At 42.5% G+C, this 22,344-nt stretch overlaps 1 protein-coding gene across 2 annotated transcripts in view; it reads right to left on the reverse strand.

Moving 5' to 3' along the window:
- Positions 1-22,344, reverse strand: part of FH (fumarate hydratase) — a 139,017-nt gene that overhangs the window by 54,717 nt on the left and 61,956 nt on the right. For both annotated transcript variants that reach the window (XM_073560089.1, XM_073560088.1), the window contains exon 5: positions 21,919-22,101. In XM_073560089.1, coding sequence (XP_073416190.1) covers positions 21,919-22,101 — 183 coding nt within the window. The remainder of the gene's footprint in view (positions 1-21,918; positions 22,102-22,344) is intronic.

Below are 22,344 nucleotides of genomic sequence, written 5' to 3' on the forward strand. Positions count from 1 at the left end.
CTTCCATTAAGGAGTGTGATTTTGTCCCACCTTGGTGGTTGATGTATGCCACTGCTACCTTGTTGTCTGACATGATGCGTACGTCTCGACCCTGGAGTAGCGGAATGAAGTGGCTTAGGGCCTTGCCCACTGCCCACAGTTCTCTCAGGTTGGAGGATGCCTTCCTTTCTTGAGGTGTCCAGGAACCCTGACCTATGAGGCCCCTTAGGTGTGCCCCCCACCCCGAGGAGCTTGCATCTGTTAAAATTATATCTGTCGCCTGTCTGTCCCATGGTATTCCTAAGGTCAGATTTGTCCCGTTCAACCACCAGTTGAGAGAGTCTCTGGTTTTTGAGGAAAGCTCCAGCTTCCCTTCCAAACGCCCTCTTAGCGATCTTTGTGTTCTTAGTATCTCCCCCTGGAGTTGCCGGGTGTGAAACTGCGCCCACCTGACCGCCGGAATACAGGATGTTAGGGTACCTAGTAGGGACATTGCTTTTCTTAATGTCATACATGGTTGGTTTCGGCCCGCCAAGGCCAGATTTTGTACCTTCTCTATCTTGGACTCTGGGAGCAGACACTCTTGCCTTTCTGAGTCCAGTATAAATCCTAGGAAGGTCTGTTTCTTTAGGGTTGTAATTTTGATTTTTTGAAATTGACTATCCACCCTAATTCTTGCAAGGTGTTGATCACCTGAGTCAACTGTGCTGTACAGTGGTCCTCTGAACTGCCCACTATAAGAAAATCGTCCAGGTATGGTATTATGACCGTATCGTGAATCCGGAGAAAGGCTGTCACTTCCGCTATGACCTTGGTGAAGACCCTCGGGGCTATGGATATGCCAAACGGAAGAGCCCTGAACTGAAAGTGCCTTAGTGTGCCCTGAATATAAAGCGCTACCCTCAGGTATTTCTGGTAATCTGGATGGATAGGGATGCGATAATACGCATCCTTTAAATCGACTACGGCCATGAAGCAATCTTGATGTAGCAGCTTCACTGCCGTAGTCACTGATTCCATCTTGAAGGTCGGGTTCCTTATCCAAAGATTGAGGCGTCTGAGATTTATGATTGTCCTGAACGACTGATCCGGTTTTTTTTATTAGAAAAAGGGGTGAATAAAACCCCTTTCCTTCCTGTAAGCGTGGCACCTCGGACAGTACCCGCTTGTCTATCAGGCTCAGGATTTCTGTTTCTAAGGCCAGTTGTTCTTCGGTCATCTTCCTGATAGGTGTGATGACGACCACGGGTTTTGGCTGACGAATAAAGGGGATTTTCAGGCCTTCTTTTAGGATGCTCAGAATCCAGGTATTGGAGATCTTTTCCCAGGCCTGGAAAAAGAGTGCCAATCTCCCTCCTACTGGAATACCGGCGTCATTGTGGTGACTTTTTTGAGGTGGAGGTGCCTCCACCAAACATAAACCCTGATTCTTTCTTTCTTTTATCCTCCCATCTTCTCCTGTCAGCGGGAGGACGCCCTCTATTGAATCTCCCCCTCCGAAAGGGCTGTCTCCTCTGATCCATAGGGAATCTGGGGAAGCCTTTTTTCTTATCGCCTGCTTTCTCCAGAATATCGTCCAAGTTCTTGCCGAACAGGAATCGACCATCGCAGGGGAGAGAGCACAATTTGGCCTTGGACTGAAGGTCACCCGGACAGCCCTTAAGCCATAACGCGCGTCTAGCAGCATTTGATAGTGACGCTGCTCTGGCTGTCAATTGCATAGAGTCCGCCGAGGTATCTGCCAAAAAAGCCGCTGCCCCGTGCAAGAGATACATGTCTGATAAGATCTTCTCTCTTGGGACCCTTGACGCCAGCTTCTCTTCTAACTGCTGCAGCCAGATCATGAGGGAGCGTGCCGTGCAGGTGCCCGCTATCGCCGGCTTTAGACCTCCTGCTGTCGCTTCCCATGCGTGCCTTAAATATGAGTCCGCTTTTTTGTCCAGCGGGTCTCTAAGAACCCCTGCATCTTCCAAGGGCAGGGCCGACCTTTTGGAAGATCTGGACACCGCTGCATCTATTTTTGGGACTTTGTCCCATACCTCCGTATCCTTGTATTCAAAGGGGTATCGTCTCTTAGAGGCGGATGGAAGGGCCCCCGATTTTTCAGGCTTTTTCCACTCCTTCTCAATAAGCGCCTGGATTTTCGCGTTTACTGGAAAGGTTCGTTTTTTCCTCTCCTGAAGCCCCCCAAACATGACGTCCTCTAGGGTTTTAGCCGCCCTTTCTTCCTGTAGGCCCATTGTGGTTCTAATGGCCTTTAGGAGGGCATCTGTATCTTCTACAGGGAAACATGGCTTACCCCCTGTGTCACTATCTGAGGAGTCTGAGGAGGATGATTTTTCCGCCTGAGATGATACTGACGCGGAATCTGAGGGGGAACTAGGGAAATCCTTCCTGCTTTTTTTCCCTTTTTTCAATAAGGACTTAATTGAGCCTTCCATTTCTGACCTGAGGGCAGATATTAGATTGGCTGCGAAACTAGGCGCTTCCTCCGCCATAGTCCGCTGAATGCACGAAGCACAGAGATCTTTTTGCCAGTCTCTTGCTAGGGGAGATTTACATATAGCACAATCCCTATTCTTCTTCTTGCTTCCCGCTTTTCTGGGCCTTTCCTACAGGGTGAAGCATACAATAGAAAAACCCCTATTAATATACTGTTAACATTCACGAAGATCACTCACCACCCGTAATCAAGGGTACCGGACTTGGAGGCTGCCTCGGAGCACCTGACCCGCGCTCTTTGGACCTTGAGGAGTGCCCCGACCTGCGGCTGGGGCGACTGCTGCTTGAATGGCTTCCATGCTTCCTGCCAGAGGGCTGTGAGGGAGGCAGGGACGCTGAACGTTCCTGCTCGGACTCCATTTTGCACCGCCGATCTACAGCTGTCTTCCTCCTTTTAAATTGCATGCCTCCGCCTGGTGAGCGTCTTCCTCCCCTCCCCCCTGTGACCGCCGGCTCAGCGCTTCAGAAGCCGGCCGGCGTCGCACCCAGCGCCATTACACCGTCGCCTTCTGCTGACGTCAGCCGGCGCACCCAGCATTCCAAGCGCCGCTGACGTCAGCGGCCGGAAGACGCCAGCGTCTCTCCCCTACCACGGGGATCGAGATGCGGCGTGCGCGAGGGGAGGGCGGCGCGGTGGGGGCTTCCCGGAGCCACCGGAATCCCATCCACGCCCGCACGAACCCGGAGCCCCAGGGACCCCGGGGACTGCGCTTCCAGGACCCGACGGCCGGCGCTACAGGTAAGCTACCTGTTCTTCCCGCGCCGGGACGGGCCTGGGTCTTATCTTTTTCTTCGCCCATGACAGGCACCGCCACAGTGGGATTCCTTCCAGAACAGGAACCCAACTGAAGCGGGGGAGAGGTGCCGCCCCTTATGTCTCAGTAGGTTCCTGTCCTGGCGGGGCGGATCCCTCTCTCAGGTGGTGCTGTCATGGGTGAAGGGAAAAACGCAATTATTTTTGCACTGTCCAATGGTATAAAACCCTGCGACACACCCGTGGTGTCAATATGATCACTGTACCCTTAGATGAATTCATAGAGAAGTTTATACTTACGAGGGATTCTGCTCTTCTGGAACCTCAGGGGCTCTCCCAGTGGGTCATGGCACCTGCAAACCAGAATAGTAAAATCTGCAAACTAATATGGCGCTCCTTCCCTTTTGAGCTTTGCACTGTGCCTCAAAAGTAGTTCCTGACTACATGCAGGGTATTGGTAGGTCCATTTTTTCCGGTTAGCGCTGAAAAAAAAAAATTAAAAATTTTGGGGTAAAACAACATTTTAGTGGAATAATTCTTTTTTCACCACCCAATAGTATAAATTTCTGTGACACACCTGTTGTGTCAATATGATCACTGAACCCTTAGATAAATTCATTGAGAGGTGTAATTTGTAAAATGACATCACTTATGGGGGAGTTTCTGCTTTTCTGGCACCTCCTTTCTTAGGTTTGCACTGTGCCTCAAAAGTAGTTTTCACCCACACATGGGGTATTTGGACACTCAGGAGAACTTGCACAACTAATTTTGGGGTCCATTTTCTACTGTTACCCTTGAGAAAATAAAAAAAAAGTGGGGCTAAAAAAAATTTGTGGGAAAAATGTGTTTTTATTTTCTTAGGTCTATGTTATAAACTTCTGTAAAGCACCTGAGGGTTCAAAATGCTCACAAGACATCTAGATAAGTTCCTTGGGAAGGGGGTCTAGTTTTCAAAATAGTGTCCCTTGTGGGGGGTTTCCACTGTTTAGACACATCAGGGGCTCTCCAAACGCGACATGCCATCCGCTCGATTCCAGCCAATTTTATGTTCAAGAATTCAAAAGGTGCTCCTTCCTTTCTGAGTCCTGATGTTGCCCCAAACAGTGGTTTTCCCCCAGATATGGGGTATCTGCGTCTCAGGAGAAAGAAGCGAAACGCGCGTTGGGGCGATAGGGAAGCCAGTGCCATACTTTAACTATGTAAGTACTTTGGTGCAAACATCTTTTTTTTGCTTAAATATTGATTGGACTTATACCCTTATGTCACATGGTTAAGGTACTTGGTTAGCCGAGTGGTACAATATGTATACCTAGGAATCCATATGAATTTGGTGATTGGTAATGTCTGCTTTCACTGTGAAAGGTCTTTTTTAGACTAGATGTATTTTTCATGGATGTAACCTCCATCTAACATATGTATGAGATCTTTATGCACTGAATCTATCGGTATATACAGCTTTTTGGCATTTGTGCAATATAGGCTCACCCCTTTTTGGATAGCAGTGTCCTTATTTTATCTGTATTTTGTATTGAGTATTGTATATTATGCTTTTGCATTTAATAAAATTTGTACATTTGGCAATTTAGACTCATGTCTTTTGGTGTAATAATTGAATTTAGAGTTTTTGCCTCAATTACATGTATTGGGTTGTGTTGGTTAACAACAAATATTGTGGTTAGTTTTCTCCTGATACCCTTGTGAAAAAAAATAAATTGTGGGAAAAAAAAAAAAAAAAAAAAAAAGAGAAATGTTTATTTTTTCCTTCCACGTTGCTCCAGTTCTTTTAACCCCTTAACCCCCAAGGGTGGTTTGCACGTTCATGACCAGGCCAATTTTTACAATTCCGACCACTGTCCCTTTATGAGGTAATAACTCTGAAACGCTTCCATGGATCCTGGTGATTCTGACATTGTTTTCTCGTGACATATTGTACTTCATGTTAGTGGTAAAATTTCATTCAAATAACTTGCGTTTTTGTGAAAAAAATGGAAATTTGGCGAAAATTTTTAAAATTTCGCAATTTTCCAACTTTGAATTTTTATGCCCTTAAATCACAGAGATACGGCACACAAAAAACTTGATAACTAACATTTCCCACATGTTTACTTTACATCAGCACAATTTTGGAACCAAAATTTTTTTTTGTTAGGAAGTTACAAGGGTTAAAAGTTGACCAGCGATTTCTCATTTTTGCAACACCATTTTATTTTTATGGACCACATCACATTTGAAGCCACTTTGAGGGGTCTATATGATAGAAAATACCCAAAAGTGACACCATTCTAAAAACTGCAACCCTTAAGGTGCTCAAAACCACATTCAAGAAGTTTATTAACCCTTCAGGTGCATCAAAGGAATTTTTTTAATATTTAAAAAAAAAAAATGAACATTTAACTTTTTTTTTTCACAATAAATTACTTCAGATTCAATTTTTTTATTTTACCAAGGGTAACAACTTTTTTGGCTGGAATTGAGATCAGACACCTTGTCGCGATTGGAAAACCCCTGATGTACCAAAACAGTGAAAACCCCCAACAAATGACACCATTTTGGAAACTAGACCCCCCAAGGAACTTATCTAGATGTGTGGTGAGCACTTTGAACCCCCCAGTGCTTCACAGAAGTTTATAACGACCGGGCGTGAAAATAAAAAAATCGTATTTTTTCAACAAACATGATCTTTTAGTCCCCATTTTTTATTTTCCCAAGGGTAACAGGAGAAATTGGACCCCAAAAGTTGTTGTCCAATTTGTCCTGAATACGCCGATACCCCGTATGTGGGAGAAAACTACTGTATAGGCACACGTCGGGGCTTGAAAGGGAAGTAGTGATGTTTTGGAATGCAGAATTTGATGGAATGCTCTGCGGGTATCATGTTGCATTTGGAGAGCCCCTAATGTACCTAAACAGTGGAAACCCCCCACAAATGACACCATTTTGGAAACTAGACCCCCTAAGGAACTTATCTAGATGTGTGGTGAGCACTTTGAACCCCCAAGGGCTTCACAGAAGTTTATAACGCCCGGGCGTGAAAATAAATAAAATCATTTTTTTTCCACAAAAATGATATTTTTGCCCCCAATTTTTCATTATCCTAAGGGTAACAGGAGAAATTGGACCCCAAAAGTTGTTTTGCAATTTGTCCTGAGTAGGCTGATACCCCATATGTGGGGGTAAAACACTGTTTGGGTGCATGGCAGAGCTTGGAAGGGAAGGAGCGCCGTTTGACTTTTTCAACACAGAATTGGCTGGAATTGAGATCAGATGCCATGTTGCGTTTGGAGAGCACCTGATGTGCCTAAACAGTGGAAACCCCCCAATTATAACTCCAACCCTAACCCCAACACACCCCTAACCCTAATCTCAGCCCTAACCCTAATGGGAAAATGGAAATGAATACATTTTCTTTTAATTTTATTATTTTTCCCTAACTAAGGGGGTGATAACGAGGGGTTTGATTTACTATTTATAGCGGGTTTTTATTTTTGGCAGCTGTCACACGCTAAAAGACACACTTTATTGTAAAAATAGTTTTTGCATCAACACATATTGTTGAGAGCTATAATTTTTCCATATTTTGACCCACCGAGTCATGTGAGGTCTTATTTTTTGCGGGACGAGTTGACGTTTTTATTGGTATCATTTTCGGGCACGTGACATCTTTTGTTCACTTTTTATTCCGATTTTTGGGACGCAGAATGAACAAAAACCAGTGTTTCATGAATTTCTTTTGGGGGGTGCGTTTACACCGTTCCGCCTGCGGTAAAATTGATAAAGCCTTTAACGACCTTCTGACAAAAGATGAAGAACAAAAGCAATATGTCCTGCAAGTTGTAAGCAAATGCCGATCATTATATTCTGACGTTTCAAAAACTACTTTAACAAAAGCTCTAGAATAGATTAGATAACTATGTAAAATTATCAACTCATGTAGGTTAGCGTGCTCTGATGGTTCATCTGTGCTACTGAGCAATTTATTAGCCATTAACAACTTTTCATTGTCTGTAATGGTGGGATCAAAAAACGATAATCCCACCAGCTCTGCATTCAAATACTACAAATGGTTCGAAAATTTGGTCAGGGCTATTTCTGCAATGTTGTTGTAACAGACTATGCAAAATACCTAAATCTTAAAATACCTCAATTTGGATTTTTTCAAACTTTGAGCGACGAGCGGCACGGGTTAACGTCGTTTGATAGAGCTCAAGTTTTGGCTCTCTCAATATCTGGAAAGGGGAATCGTTTTGTGGGGTCCAGACGAACAAGATTCTGACATTTTTCCCCCCCCATATGAGATCCGGTCACCCTAATACACACACACACACATAGAAAAAAAAAAAAAAAAAAAAAATAATATATATATATATATATATATATATATATATATATATATATATATATATATATATATATATATATATATATATATATATTCTATGTGTCTATAGCTATTCTTTCATTTCTTTACTAAAACTGTCATAGGGCTCCATTATATGTCCATTTTGCAAGCCTGCGAGAAAATCTCACCATACGGGTGCCATACGGATGCTTACATGCGCAAAATACGCGACCACACCTTGATTACGGATGACATACGGAGCACTGTTTAGGGGCCATTCATCCGCATTACGCATGTAAAATACTGACCGTATTTTGCGTTGGTTAGTGTGACCCCGGCCTTATAACTTCCTAACAAAACAAAATTTAGGTTTCAGAAATTGTGCTGGTCTAAAGTAGACATATAAAGTAGACATGTGGGAAATGTTATTTATTAACTATTTTTTGTGACATGTCTCTCTGATTTAAGGGTATAAGATTTCAAAGTTTGAAAATTATGAAATTTTCAAAAATGTTGACAAATTTATGATTTTCTCACAGACGCAAGTCATAAATTTTTTTTACCACTATCAAAGTACAATATGTCACGTAAAAAAAAAAAGTTTCAGAATCAGTGGGATCCACTGAAACGTTCAAGAGTTATGACCTCAAATTACAGTGGTCAGATTTGAAAAAATTGGCCTGGTCTGGAAGGTGAAAACAGGCTTCGGGGTGAAGGGGTTAATCTAAACTTTCAATAAAAATTAACAGTTTAAAAAAATATATACAGTATATCACAAGGATATGTTGAAAAGTTAATACCACATAATGATGTGACTCGTTAGACTTTAAAATTTGTACTTGTTCACTAACGGGTGATAAGATTAAACAATAACGTGATCATGCTCAAAGGTCAGCATAGGGTTCTCACAATATACAGTACACATTTCTCTAGTGCAAAAAATATCCCCTATTAAGGACCCTAAATAAAACGCAACTTGTATTTATCACAACAGAGAAACACAGTATAAAGTGCCAAAGTAAAACGCAACTTATTTAAACAAGATTAAAATACTTTCACATTAATAGTGTCCAAGGTAGTTGCATTCCAAGCAGGGAAGACCATAACAACATATTACAATCCAATGCCAAAGGTACTAGTACAACATAATATGCTCAGAGCCTAAAGTAGCTAGTGCAGAGTAGACGTACATATTGTTCCCAAAGTATAAAGGTTCTTAATAGGGCAAGTATAAATAGCACTTACATGGAGGTTTGTATACGGCATCCCCGCTGCCCCAACACACGTTTCGCTTCTTCAGGAGGCATGTGTTGGGGAGGGGTGGGACTGATTAAATAGTATGGATGGCCAATCAGCGTGAGCTGTTCTGAGGGCATGTCCCGGTCACGTGCATGCCGTGTAGCGTAGGTAAGTGGCAGATGGATGAATCCGTTCCGGTGTCTGTGACGCATGCGCCGCTGCAGTCACCCATCTAGTGGGACACATAGATTTGCGTCCGTGGAACGCAAGCTAACATGGGCCAACAAAAAGACGACGCAGGCGCTAGGTTACCATAGGCCACTTGTCCAGGCGTCAGTGAGAGCGCCGAGCGTACCCTGGAGGGATGTGACTGGTGACGTAAAAGGATGTGATGATTGATTGTAATGTGTATAAACTCTGTGTACTGTCAAAAGTATTGTTAAGTGAAAGTATGTGTGCTTAATGTGTCAGTGTATGTGTGGGGTAAGAAAAAATAATAATTGCTACACTATTATTAACAAAAACTTAAACAAAGTGAGCATACTAGAATAATAAATAGTAGCATACATGGACAAGTGCAAGTGTGCTTTATTATCCCGAAGAAGGATTGCAAAATATGCGTCGGGGCAGCAGGGACGCCAGAAATCCCACGTGCACCTTACAGGTATTTTCTTGGCCCATCTTTATTATCAATGTAATACTGTATTACCGCTACCAGGCACTTATGTTTTGGACCAATAGTCCCATTTGTAAGAACGTCACACTTTAGTTAGGCTTGTTTTGCCATGTTTACTTATTATAAGTTGTTTACATGCTGAGCACTTTGGCACTTTATGAAATTAAGGGTATATTGTAATATAGCCCCTATTTATATAGTGTAGGCGCTTTTTTTTGTAACACTTTGTATATTTGTGCTATTGAAATGACGTTTATTATTTTGAGGTTATACTTCAGTATATCATCATTTATCAGTCTTTGGGTCTGCTGTTCATCTAAACTAGGGGTACTCCATGGTAGTATGTCTCTGGTTTTTGTATTTTCAGGACCTCCTTTTTTTTCCCTCACATTTGGTTAAGCTTTTTGTGTTTTAATAATACAGTAGATAGTGTAGCAATTATAATTTTTTCTTACCCAACACATACACTGACACATTAAGCACACATACTTTCATTTTACAATACTTTTGACAGTACACACGGTTTATTCACATTGCAATCAATCATCACATCCCTCGAGGGTACGCAGGCAGCGCTCTCTCACTCAATGACACCTGGATGAGTGGCCTATGGTAACCTAGTGCATGCGCCCGTCTTTTTGTTGGCCCATGATAGCTTGCATTCCATGGCCGCAAGTCTGTGTCCCACTGGATGGGTGACGTCAGCAGCGCATGTGTCAGAGACACCGGAACTGATTCTTCCATCTGCCGCTTACCTACGCTACACGGCATGCACGTGACCGGGACATGCCCTCTGAACAGCTAACGCTGATTGGCCGTCCATACTATTCAATTAGTCCCACCCCTCTCCAACACATGCCTACTGAAGAAGCGAAATGTGCGTTGGGGCAGCCGTATACAGACCTCCATGTAAGTGCTATTTATACTTGCCCTATTAAGAACCTTATACTTTGAGAACAATATGTCCTTCTACTCTGCACTAGCTAATTTAGGCTCTGAACATATGTTGTACTAGTACCTTTGGCATTGGATTGTAATATGTTATGGTCTTCCCTGCTTGGAATGCAGCTACCTTGGACACTCAATGTGAAAGTATGTTAATCTTGTTTAAATAAATTGCATTTTACTTTGGCACTTTACACTGTAGTTCTCTGTTGTGATCATAAGTTATTCAGTTTTGTGTGCCTTGACAATCAGACATGGGTTTTTAATAAAACTTGTTTATTGTATATAAATGACGGAGAATCACACTCTTAAAATCACAGTACTGGAATGATTAAACAATTCAGAGATTATACCCCAATTGCAGATAGAGTGGGTACGGAAAATATTCAGACCCCTTTACATTTTTCACTCTGTTTCATTGCAGCCAATTAAAAAAAGTTCCTTTTTTCTCATTAATGTACACTCTGCACCCCATCTTGACTGAAAAAAAACAAATGTAGAAATCAGGGCTGTGGAGTCGGTAAGCCAAACCTGCGACTCCGACTCCTCAATTTCCCTTACACCGACTCCGACTCCAACTCCGACTCCACGACTCCGACTCCCACACATATTGCTTATATTTAAGTGAAAAATGTATTGTAGTACAATGTGAACCTCAGACATTTAATCATTTTTATGATCCAATAATCAAGATATTTAGATAGAACAGAATATATATTGGTGTACTACCTGGTTTTCATTCTTTTTAGTACAGATACGATATAGATAGACAGATATGGATAAATGGATAGATAGAGCAGATTTCTAATCTGCTTTTGCTATTGAGAACATTATCTATGAGCTCAAAACCTTTCAGGTGATGCAGTTTTTTAAAAAGATGATCAACTTTTGCAGCTGAAAAACGTATCCTCAAAAAACACAGGAAAAACGCTGTGTGTGAATGTAGCCTTAGATCAGGAATATAACAGCCATTTATAGGACATTTCATAACTTTCCCAAACTCCTATGAATAAATATTCAGCACATCCTGTATTGAATTACTGTACCCAATTTATTATATATTTTAGGAGTCGGAGTCGGTCCATTTTATACCGACTCCGACTCCACCAAAATGAGCACCGACTCCGACTCCACGACTCCGACTCCGACTCCACAGCCCTGGTAGAAATTTTTGCAAATTTATTAAAAAAGAAAAACTGAAATATCACATGGTCATAAGTATTCAGACCCTTTGCTTTTGAGCTAGTACAGCCATGAGTCTTCTTGGGAATGATGCTCATAGCAAGTGAGTAATTCAACTTCATAGAGGCGATCTGATCATTGCCTGTATGTAGCAGGGCCAATCGGGTTGTGGCAGCTTCTAGTCTCCCATGGAGACTATTGAAGCATGGCAAAAGTAAAAACGTTTTTATAAATATTACAAAAATAAAAAATCTAAAACTTCAAATCACCCCCTTTCGCCCCATTCAAAATATTAAAAAAAAACAAACGACATATTTGGTATCGCCATATTCAGAATCATCTGATCAATAAAAAAAAAAAGTTTAACCTGATCGATAAACGGCGTAGCGAGAAAAAAAGTCAAAACGCCAGAATTATGTCTTTTTTGGTCGAGGTGACATTGCATTAAAATGCAATAAAGGGCGATCAAAAGATCGTATCTGCACCAAAATGTTATCAATAAAAAAAGTCAGCTCGGCACAGAAAATAAGCCCTCACCCAACCCAAGATCACGAAAAATGGAGACGCTATGGGTCTCGGAAAATGTAATTTTTTTTTTTTTTTTTTTTTTTTTAAACAAACCTTAGATTTTTTTCACCACTTAAATAAAAAAGAAACTAGACATGTTTGGTGTCTATGAACTCATAATGACATGGAGAAACAGAACAATTTTAGCATTTGGTGAACATGGTAAAAAAAAAACAAAACAAAAAAAAACCTTGTGGAATTGCACTTTTTAGCAATTTCAATGCACTTGGAATTTAGTTCCCATTTTTGAGTACACGATATGGTAAAACCAATGGTGTCATTGAAAAGTACAATTTGTCCCGCAAAAAACAAGCCCTCACATAGCCATATTGATAGAAATATAAAAAAAAGTTATGGGTTTGGGAAGAAGGGGAGCAAAAACAAAACGCAAAAATGAAAGTGCAGGGTCTTGAATGAATTCTATAATCAGTGATAGTGTGGTCAGAATTGGATAGCTTATGTTACGTAGTAACAATTGGCCAGAAGACTTTTAATGCTAAGTTCACAGTGGTGTTTTTGATGCAAGTTTTCAGCTGCGTTTACAGTACCAGAAAAGTCTGAGATTTCAGAAGTCTATGCACACACCTTGGTTATTTTGTCAGCAGGAATTTGTGCTTGAAAAAACGAAATGGAGGGCACCATCCACAGATATTAATGTAGGAGGGATCTGCCTATAGCAAATAAATAGCAGGATACAACAAAGAGAAAAGACATGCTATCATGGCGCTCAACCTGAAAAAATGTATGTAAAATGTATAGTACAAAATGCAAATTTTATTTGGCAAAAGCAGAAAACACAAAAAAGCCATTAAAAACAATTAAAAACCAAACACCCAGAAAAAAGACCCTTTAGCCCCACAGACCCAAGGAAAGTATCACAGTCAATACAAATAATTTTTTGGCACCTTTTCTAAAGACAGTAAAATACTGAAATAATTATTTGCTAGATGTAGCAAAACCTAAATAGAAAAATATAGTGTATAATGCGAGACAATCCCAGCCGAAGAGCATATAACAATTCAAAGACAGTCACTAAGTGCTTTAAATAGTGCAAAGGTGGACTGGCAGAATTACAATACATCCTTGCCAAAACAGCCCCACAATCAATTAAGGGGGTACATATGAAGAGACGCAAAAAAATATTGACAAAGAGCAGCAGTTAGCTACCACAAGAGGAACATGATACTAGTGGGAAAGGCTGCCACAGCACCCCTTGAGAAAGACCAGATATCGGCTGGGATTGTCTCGCATTATACACTGTATATTTCTATTTAGGTTTTGCTACATCTAGCAAATAATTATTTCAGTACTTTACTGTCTTTAGAAAGGGTGCCAAAAATTGCTATTTGTATTGACTGTGATACTTTTCTTGGGTCTGTGGGGCTAAAACCCATGTCTTTTTTCTGAACATTTGTTTTTTAAAGGGAACCTGTCACCCCCCAGGCGTTAAGTAAAAGAGCCACCTTGTGCAGCACTAATGCTGCTTTCTGTAAAGGTGGCTCTTTTACTTATTGTCCCTTCCACCGCAGAAATAATCGTTTTTAAAAGTTGTCACACATACCTGTTTCTTGACCGGGGGGCAGGTCTTTCCCCCTCTGACACAGACGCCTCACATCCGTCACTCATTTCTTCCTGCCTCGTTTGGTCCACCTCCTCATCTTTCTTTTGAAATCCTGGCACCTGCGCTGTAGTATATATTCTTGGGCATGTTCAGCTAGCGCTGCCCGTTCTGTCCCATCACATCCTGGCCTTGCTATCGCGCCTGCGTGGACGCGTTGCCAGAGATCCCGACCCGCAGTCGCTTATGATTTATTCACACTGCGGGACTGGGAATCTTGGGCATGAGGGCTGCAGAGAACTACTGTGCATGCCCAATAGCAATGTGCTGGCACGATAGCAATGTGACGGAACGGGCAGCGCTAACTGCGCATGCCCAAGAATATATACTACAGCACAGGCGCCAGGATTTCAAAAGAAAGATGAGAAGGTGGACCAAACAGGGCAGGAAGAAATGAGTGACGGATGTGAGGCGTCTGTGTCAGAGGGGGAAAGACCTGCCCCCCGGTCAAGAAACAGGTATGTGTGACAACTTTTAAAAACGATTATTTCTGCGGTGGAAGAGACGATAAGTAAAAGAGCCACCTTTACAGAAAGCAGCATTAGTGCTGCACAAGGTGGCTCTTTTACTTAAAAACACCTGGGGGGGGGGGTGACAGGTTCCCTTTAATTGTTTTAAATGGATTTTTTGTGTGTTTTCTGCTTTTGCCAAATAAAATTTGTATTTTGTACCATATACTTTACATTCATTTTTTCAGGTTGATCGACATTATAGCATGTCTTTTCTCTTTGTTGTATCCAGTAATTTGTGCTGTGCGTTATTTTTTGCACAATGGAACATGTCATTCTTTGAGCATTTTCCACCCATTGAAAAAAACGATGAAAAAAAAAAAAAAACCACACAGGTATCAGGTTTTTAGTGCCAAAACCTGTTTCTATAGACTAGGACTTTTTTTTTCTTTCCAAACACTATTGTTAAGGGTTAATACTAAAATCAGAGTTGAAGTTTCGTTTTATCCATTCAATGTAAGGTTTCGTTTCTCCGATTTTGTTGTTGTAAGATAAATTTTTATAATTGGCATGGCCTGTCATGAAACCAGACTGTTTCCATCAGGTGCAAGATAAGGGGCTGGGGGGGGGGGGGGGGGGGGGAAGTGTATTGCTCTGAATATTCCATTATACTACTTTCTATTTGGATACGGACATATATGTAGTTTCCGGTTTTCTTGCAATATTATTGGCTTAAAAGTAAAATGATGCTATTGGTACTTGAGAACCTTGCATAATTAAGCAAAAGATTATAAAAGATGTGACTAAAATAAAGGGGCTTAGTGATCTGCCTCGATCCTCCCGTACAGAGACCCCGTCTCCGTGTGGTCATTTGAGTTGCTAGCAACACTGGAATAATTTGGAAATCACTGGCTCAACCGTGAAGGGTTAATTTAACTCTCTCCTTATCAGCTTGGCGCCCAACGTGGGGCCCCTGAATAGGGACGCCTCTGCCCCCCCCCGGAGGACAACAAGACAAAGGACCCTCGGAGCGGACACAGGTGCTGGAAAATTGGGACTGATCACCCCCCCCACGACCACGGTAAGTTGGCAGTTATACTGTTCAGACTGACCGTTGGTGTGGTTTTCCTGTGCTTGCTGCTGCAAAGAGGATCTGATGTTTGTCCCCTGGTGGGGTGATTCATGGGTGGAATCATATAGAGGTGTAGTCCCGTTGGGGGCCCAGTGCTCGAACCGTTCCTCATAAGGGACGGACACCCCAGATTGACCAGTGATTGTGGCTCTCTTTATAGTCAAAATATCCTGAATTCACTGTTAGTAATCAGGGTGGTCATGTGATCGAAGATGGGTAGGATACGTAACTCAGGTATATATAGATATATATATATAACCAGAGGTGTCCGGAGGGAGAGTCTGAGACGCCCTCCTCCTTTCACTGAGTACCACGAATTTTGGGCAATCCCAGAGGGGGATTATTGACCCGGTGGAACAAACTGAGACGGCCGCTCCAGTATTGTGCACAATTGAAGTAAGGGTATTTAGCTGTAAATGAGAGAATCTGTGGAAGGAAAAGAAGAATTTTGTGGCTTGGCACATGTATAATACAAAATAAAATTGTGGTACCGTGTTAGCCAGAAAAATAGATGTAATTATTCAAGGTGTGATACCTTTATTGGCTAACCAGAGAAAGTATATTTGCAAGCAAGCTTTCAGGGCTCAGGCGGCCCCTTCATCAGGCTAGATTACAAGTGAATCACTGAGAAAAGATGGCAACATTTAAATAGGAATTACAACAGGACATGAGATGATGATAGCAATAGACATGCCAAGGAAATCAAATTAAGGTTTTTGTTACACATGCAGATGAGGACCAAGTGTTCTATTAGAGATCTGAAGACCTTCTTGTGGAGGTGTGAACTGTGTCCATGTAATGAGTCATGAACCCAGATGTCAAATTCAGTCCTATTGTTAGCGATTGGAACATATTTAAAAATTTAATCTCCCAAATCTTCCTTTCTCTGTCACTATTAAAAAAAAAAAATGAAAAATGACCTTTCAATATTAGGACTTTTAGATCTGCCAAGCTGTGTCCAGGTCTAGAGAAGTGTATCCCTACAGGTGTGAACAGCTCAGTCTTTATCGTATGTCTGTGCAGATTCATCCTTGTTTGTAGCTTTTGCTTAGTTTCCCCGATGTATGTCCCTGCATTGCACCTTGTACACTGTGTCATGTACACGACATTGAAGGATGGACATGAGAAAGAGTCCATGATCTTATAGTCCTGATTTGTGTTGGGTATGGGGACTTTATCTGTTGGTGATATGTGGGGGCAGGTCTTGCATTTCTTACTGTTACAGGGACTGTGCCTGTCTCTGAAGGTGATGTGAGGGTACTTCTGACAAGGATATTCCTTAGGTTGGGAGGCTGTTTGTAGGAGAGAAGTGGCAGTTCCGGGAATATTGCTTTCAGTCTGTGGTCTCTGTGGAATATGGGTTGGAGGTCTGCGATGTTTTTCTGAGTGATTATTATTATTATTATTATTTATTGTTATAGCGCCATTTATTCCATGGCGCTTTACATGTGAGGAGGGGTATACATAATAAAAACAAGTACAATAATGTTAACAATACAAGTCATAACTGGTACAGGAGGAGAGAGGACCCTGCCCGCGAAGGCTCACAATCTACAAGGGATGGGTGAGAATACAGTAGGCGAGGGTAGAGCTGGTCGTGCAGCGGTTTGGTCGGTCGGTGGTTACTGCAGGCTGTAGGCTTGTCGGAAGAGGTGGGTCTTCAGGCTCTTTTTGAAGGTTTCGATGGTAGGCGAGAGTCTGATTTGTTGTGGTAGAGAGTTCCAGAGTAGGGTGATGCGCGAGAGAAATCTTGTATGCGATTGTGGGAAGAGGAGATAAGAGGGGAGTAGAGAAGGAGATCTTGTGAGGATCGGAGGTTGCGTGCAGGAAAAGTACCGGGAGACGAGGTCACAGATGTATTGAGGAGACAGGTTGTGGATGGCTTTGTATGTCATGGTTAGGGTTTTGAACTGAGTCTTTGGGTAATGGGGAGCCAGTGAAGGGATTGACAGAGGGGAGAAGCTGGGGAATAGCAGGGGGACAGGTGGATTAGTCGGGCTGCAGAGTTTAGAATAGATTGGAGGGGTGCTAGAGTGTTTGAGGGGAGGCCACAGAGCAGGAGTTTGCAGTAGTCAAGGCGAGAGATGATGAGGGCATGGACTAGGGTTTTTGCAGATTCTTGGTTGAGGAATGAACGGATTCGTGAAATATTTAGAGTTGAAGTCGGCAGGAAGTGGAAAGGGCTTGGATATGTGGTTTGAAGGAGAGATCAGCGTCAAGGATTACTCCGAGGCAGCGAGCTTGTGGGACTGGGGAGAGTGGGCAGCCATTTACTGTAATGGATAGGTTCGTTGGGGGGGGGGGGGGGGGTCACGTGAGATGGGGGAAAGATGATGAATTCTGTTTTGTCCATGTTAAGTTTCAGAAATCTAGCGGAGAAGAAGGATGTAATCTCTTATCACTGGAGCACACAGCAAACTCTGCCCCCCCCCTCCCTCAGACTTCAGCTACTGGGAATCCTGCTCCTCAGCCCCTCCCTGCTAATTCTGGCGATGCGCCAGACTCGAGCACTATCAGAGATTGTCATTCCCCTGCTGTTTTGATCGGAGTAGATGGTAGACCCAATTAATATACTTTTATAAACCCTATTTCTGTGGGACCCTTCCCCGAAGTTACTGCCCAGTTTGTAATCTCTCCCACATGCCCTGTAAATTTACTAGGGAGAGATTTATTATCGCAGTTCCGCTCCTGAATACAATTCCAAGATGATGGTCAGATGGTTTTTTTTTTTTTTGTTATAAAATCTCTATGTAGATGAAGACCGTGAGGAAATCTGTATTTTGCATGCCCTTCTTACAGTTATGATGGCCCTGATAGGCTCAGATCCACCCCCAATATTGCCTGAGGATCAACGACTCACCCCATACCTCTCAGAGATACCATCTAAACTCTGGTCAAAAGGGCCAAATGATATAGGGAAAATGCCAGTAGAACCAGTAAAAGTGTTTCTCAAACCTGGTGCCTAATCCACATACTTTTTTGTCCCAAATACCCCAGGATGCCGCTTGGTTTACAGTTATTGATCTTACCAATGCCTTCTTTAGCATTCCGTTATACCCAGACTGCCAGTTTCTATTTGTATTCACTTAACTGTCCATATTAACTGTCGTCCCTGCTATGTCACAAGGGGCCCAAAACAGTCCCAACCAGTTTGCAAAAAAATATGAGCAGGTGTCTTTTGCCATTTCTGCCACTGTTAGCCTCCTTAAGTATCTGGCAGCACTGAACTGTCGGGTTTCGGCCTCGAGACTTCAGCTCTGCCTTGGTCAAGTGATATTCTTGGGTCACTGTCTCCTTCAGGGTGTCAGACACCTCGCAGAAGAAAGAAAAATAGCTGTCAGCTCCCTTCCTTTCCCAAAAGATGAAACTGAACTCCAGCGTTTTCTTGGACTATGCACTTATTGTTGTCAGTGGATACCGGATGCATCCCGCATAATGCAACCCCTTTACAACGCCTTGAAAGACGGTATAATGAACTATAAGGAAAGATGGCAGTGATGAGGATTACCTCCAATATGATTGTTCCCAACTTTTGACTGAAGAAACAGCTACTCCACCAAATGTCAGTGAGAACCCACTCCCAAATCCTGATCTGGTGTTATACACGGACGGTTCAAGATATGCTGACGAGTTTGGTAGATTCCACACGGGATATGCTGTTACCACAGAGGACACTGTAGTGCGCGCAGCTGCACTCCCGCCCTCACAGTCAGCACAAGAAGCAGAACTTCAGGCTCTGTCTAATGCATGTACTTTGGCCAAGAACAGACGGGCTAATATATACACGGACTCACGGTATGCATTTGGTATTGCTCACGATTTTGGGGCTCTATGGGCCAATCGAGGGTTTATTACTACTACCGGAACCCCAGTGAAAAATGCTGAAGCTGTTAAAGCCCTCATGGACTCGATCAAATTACCTACTCAGGTGGCTATTATCAAAGTTAAGGCGCACGGTCCTAGGAACAGTCCACAGACTGTTAGCAACACATTTGCGGATATGCAAGCAAAAGCCGCCGCTCTCTTATCCGTTGAACCAACCATACCAACTATGGTGACCACACGCTCTCAGCGTAAACAGTTACAAGAAGCATTGACCCTACAAGAACCTGATGATATACAACAGACTGAAGTTTTCTGTCAGACCCCGCGAGACCGCTTAATGACGATGCAGAGAATGTCTCCAAAGGAAGAGGTGAAGCAATGGAAGACTGATGGGGCACGAATGGATAATGGTCTCTGGAAAAAGGACCAACTTGTGTGTCTCCCTAAGCGGATGTACCCTGCTATTGCCATATGGGCACATGGACCTACACATCGAGGAAAGAATCAGGCCCTCGCACTGGTGCAAAAATTCTACTGGGCCCCGGTTCTCCAGTTGGCCGGAAGCATTCCCTGTTACCAACATGACTGCAAAAACCACAGCGAAGAAACTGGTGATGGAAGTCATATGCAGATATGGGGTTCCAGAAGTTGTTGAAAGTGACCAAGGCCCGGCCTTTTCTTCTCATGTGTACCAAGAAGTTCTGACAATGCTTGCATCCACTGTAGCCCTCCATACTCTGTACCACCCACAATCCAGTGGGAAAGTTGAGAGGTTGAATGGCACACTGAGGGGACAATTGACTAAAATGATGCAGGAGACTACGGCTCCATGGCCGGAGCTCCTACCCATTGTACTATACCACATTCGTACTACCCCTATTACAAAATATGGCCTGTCCCCATATGAGATATTGTTTGGTACTAGGCCCCCAGTTGCAAATTTCCAGCCTCAGCAGTTATCAGAAGAGACTGACCGTGTTGTTCAATATGTTATTCTGCTTAGTAAAAATCTTGCTAACACCTATGTTCTAGTTTTCTTTTCCTTTCCAGATTCAGCAGAAACCGATACCTGTCATAACCTGAAGCCTGGTGATTTGGTAGTCGTGAAAAGGCATGTCAGGAAGCACGGACTAGAACCCTTGTATGACGGTCCCTATCAAGTTCTCCTCATCACCCAACAAGCCAACAGCAAATGAAGGGGCATAATGTTTTGGTTTTCCGCATTTTTCATATTATTATTGGTAGAAGTTAAAGTTAGAAGATATTCAATGACTCAGAGATTAATACGATAAAGACAATGATCGTAATAAGGACAGTTGGTTGTTCAGACACCTTCTCCTTTTTCAATTCAGCCAATTGATTTAGGGGAATTGGGGGCTGAATAGCTGGGATCTTACAAAGCTTGTTACACATTGCTGCCTGTATCCTTGTTGTATATGTGATACTAAAACTTGTTTTTTGGTGTATTTCTGTATGTATTAGGAAATTCTACACTAAGCCAGCTAATGATGATACCAAAGGTGTCGTTGCCTCTGCTTTTCTCTACACCGATCTCAAAAGGCTACTTGATGAAGATGTTGAAGCCAAGCGCATGGCTACCTACAAAAGATCCCCACCACCGTCATCAAAAATTGTTATTCGTGAACTGCAGTATACAGGGGGGACGGGTGCGCCGCGACAGCCATGACTGGTAACACGGCATCAGTCATGTGAAGACCAGTACCCCTCACGCTGTTAGCTTGGGATAGCACCTCTGATGCTGCATATGTGTATTTTTATAATTGGCATGGCCTGTCATGAAACCAGACTGTTTCCATCAGGTGCAAGATAAGGGGGCTCGGGGGGGGGAGTGTATTGCTCTGAATATTCCATTATACTACTTTCTATTTGGATACGGACATATATGTAGTTTCCGGTTTTCTTGCAATATTATTGGCTTAAAAGTAAAATGATGCTATTGGTACTTGAGAACCTTGCATAATTAAGCAAAAGATTATAAAAGATGTGACTAAAATAAAGGGGCTTAGTGATCTGCCTCGATCCTCCCGTACAGAGACCCCGTCTCCGTGTGGTCATTTGAGTTGCTAGCAACACTGGAATAATTTGGAAATCACTGGCTCAACCGTGAAGGGTTAATTTAACTCTCTCCTTATCAGACTAGGACTTTTTTTTTTCTTTCCAAACACTAAACATTATCAGCATGCACAAGAGACAAATCTAGCATGCAAAAACCACAGCAAAAACGTAATAAAAAAACAAGGAAAACATGCGCTATTTCCTCCAGCTTCTTTAGTGTCCAGAGATCAGGTTGTGCTACAGAAAAAAAATGCTGAAAAAAAGTGTGAACTTACCCAATATTGAAAACAGAGAGCCTAGAGTATTTCTAGCTGCTGCCCTTTAAACTGCTGGTAGGTAAAAGCACGAGCAATCAGGGTATAATCACTGAATCGTTCCCACTTTCCAGCACTGTGTTTAAGAGTGTGATTCCTTCCATCATTTATATGCAATAAATAAAAGTTACGCTTTATTTAGGGTCCTTAATAGGGGATATTCTTTGACCTAGGGCAATTTGTGTGTATAATAAGGTTACTACCCATAAACTCCATTTTGGTTGACAAGTGCAATATTTATATAAATCATACTTAGAGTGAGGATTCCTTAAAATAAATAAAAATAAAACATTCTAATACAACTCTGCAGTGTCTCCATACCTGTCCCAAAGTGAGTGGCACAGCATCTTGTGTGTGGGTGCGGCCAATTTTGATAATATTTCCAAATTCTTTGGATTTTCTTTCTAACGCATCATGCAGCCGTTTCAGTCCAGGTAACAGAACTTCATGGACTTCTTTGGCAGCTGCAATATGCATCGCGGTGGGAAAAGTATCATTGGAGCTCTAAAAGACAAGAAAATAAGAACATTTGACAGTTTGCTGAGTAGAGACAGGACATGGATTACAATAATTTACTGAAACAGTTAAAAGGGACGCTATCATTAGATGTGCACTGCCCGAACTACAGGTGGGAGGAATCCGGGTCTGCACGAACAATGACCTCCAGTTTAGTCTTTGAAAAGCAAAGGTGTTTTCAGAAAGAAAAAATAAACCTCAGTCCGGCTTGGAACTATAGTGAGACATCGG

The sequence above is a fragment of the Dendrobates tinctorius genome, unplaced genomic scaffold (assembly GCF_039654945.1).
Source record: "Dendrobates tinctorius isolate UK_male_01 unplaced genomic scaffold, ASM3965494v1 ptg000293l, whole genome shotgun sequence".
Taxonomy (NCBI): Eukaryota; Metazoa; Chordata; class Amphibia; order Anura; family Dendrobatidae; genus Dendrobates; species Dendrobates tinctorius.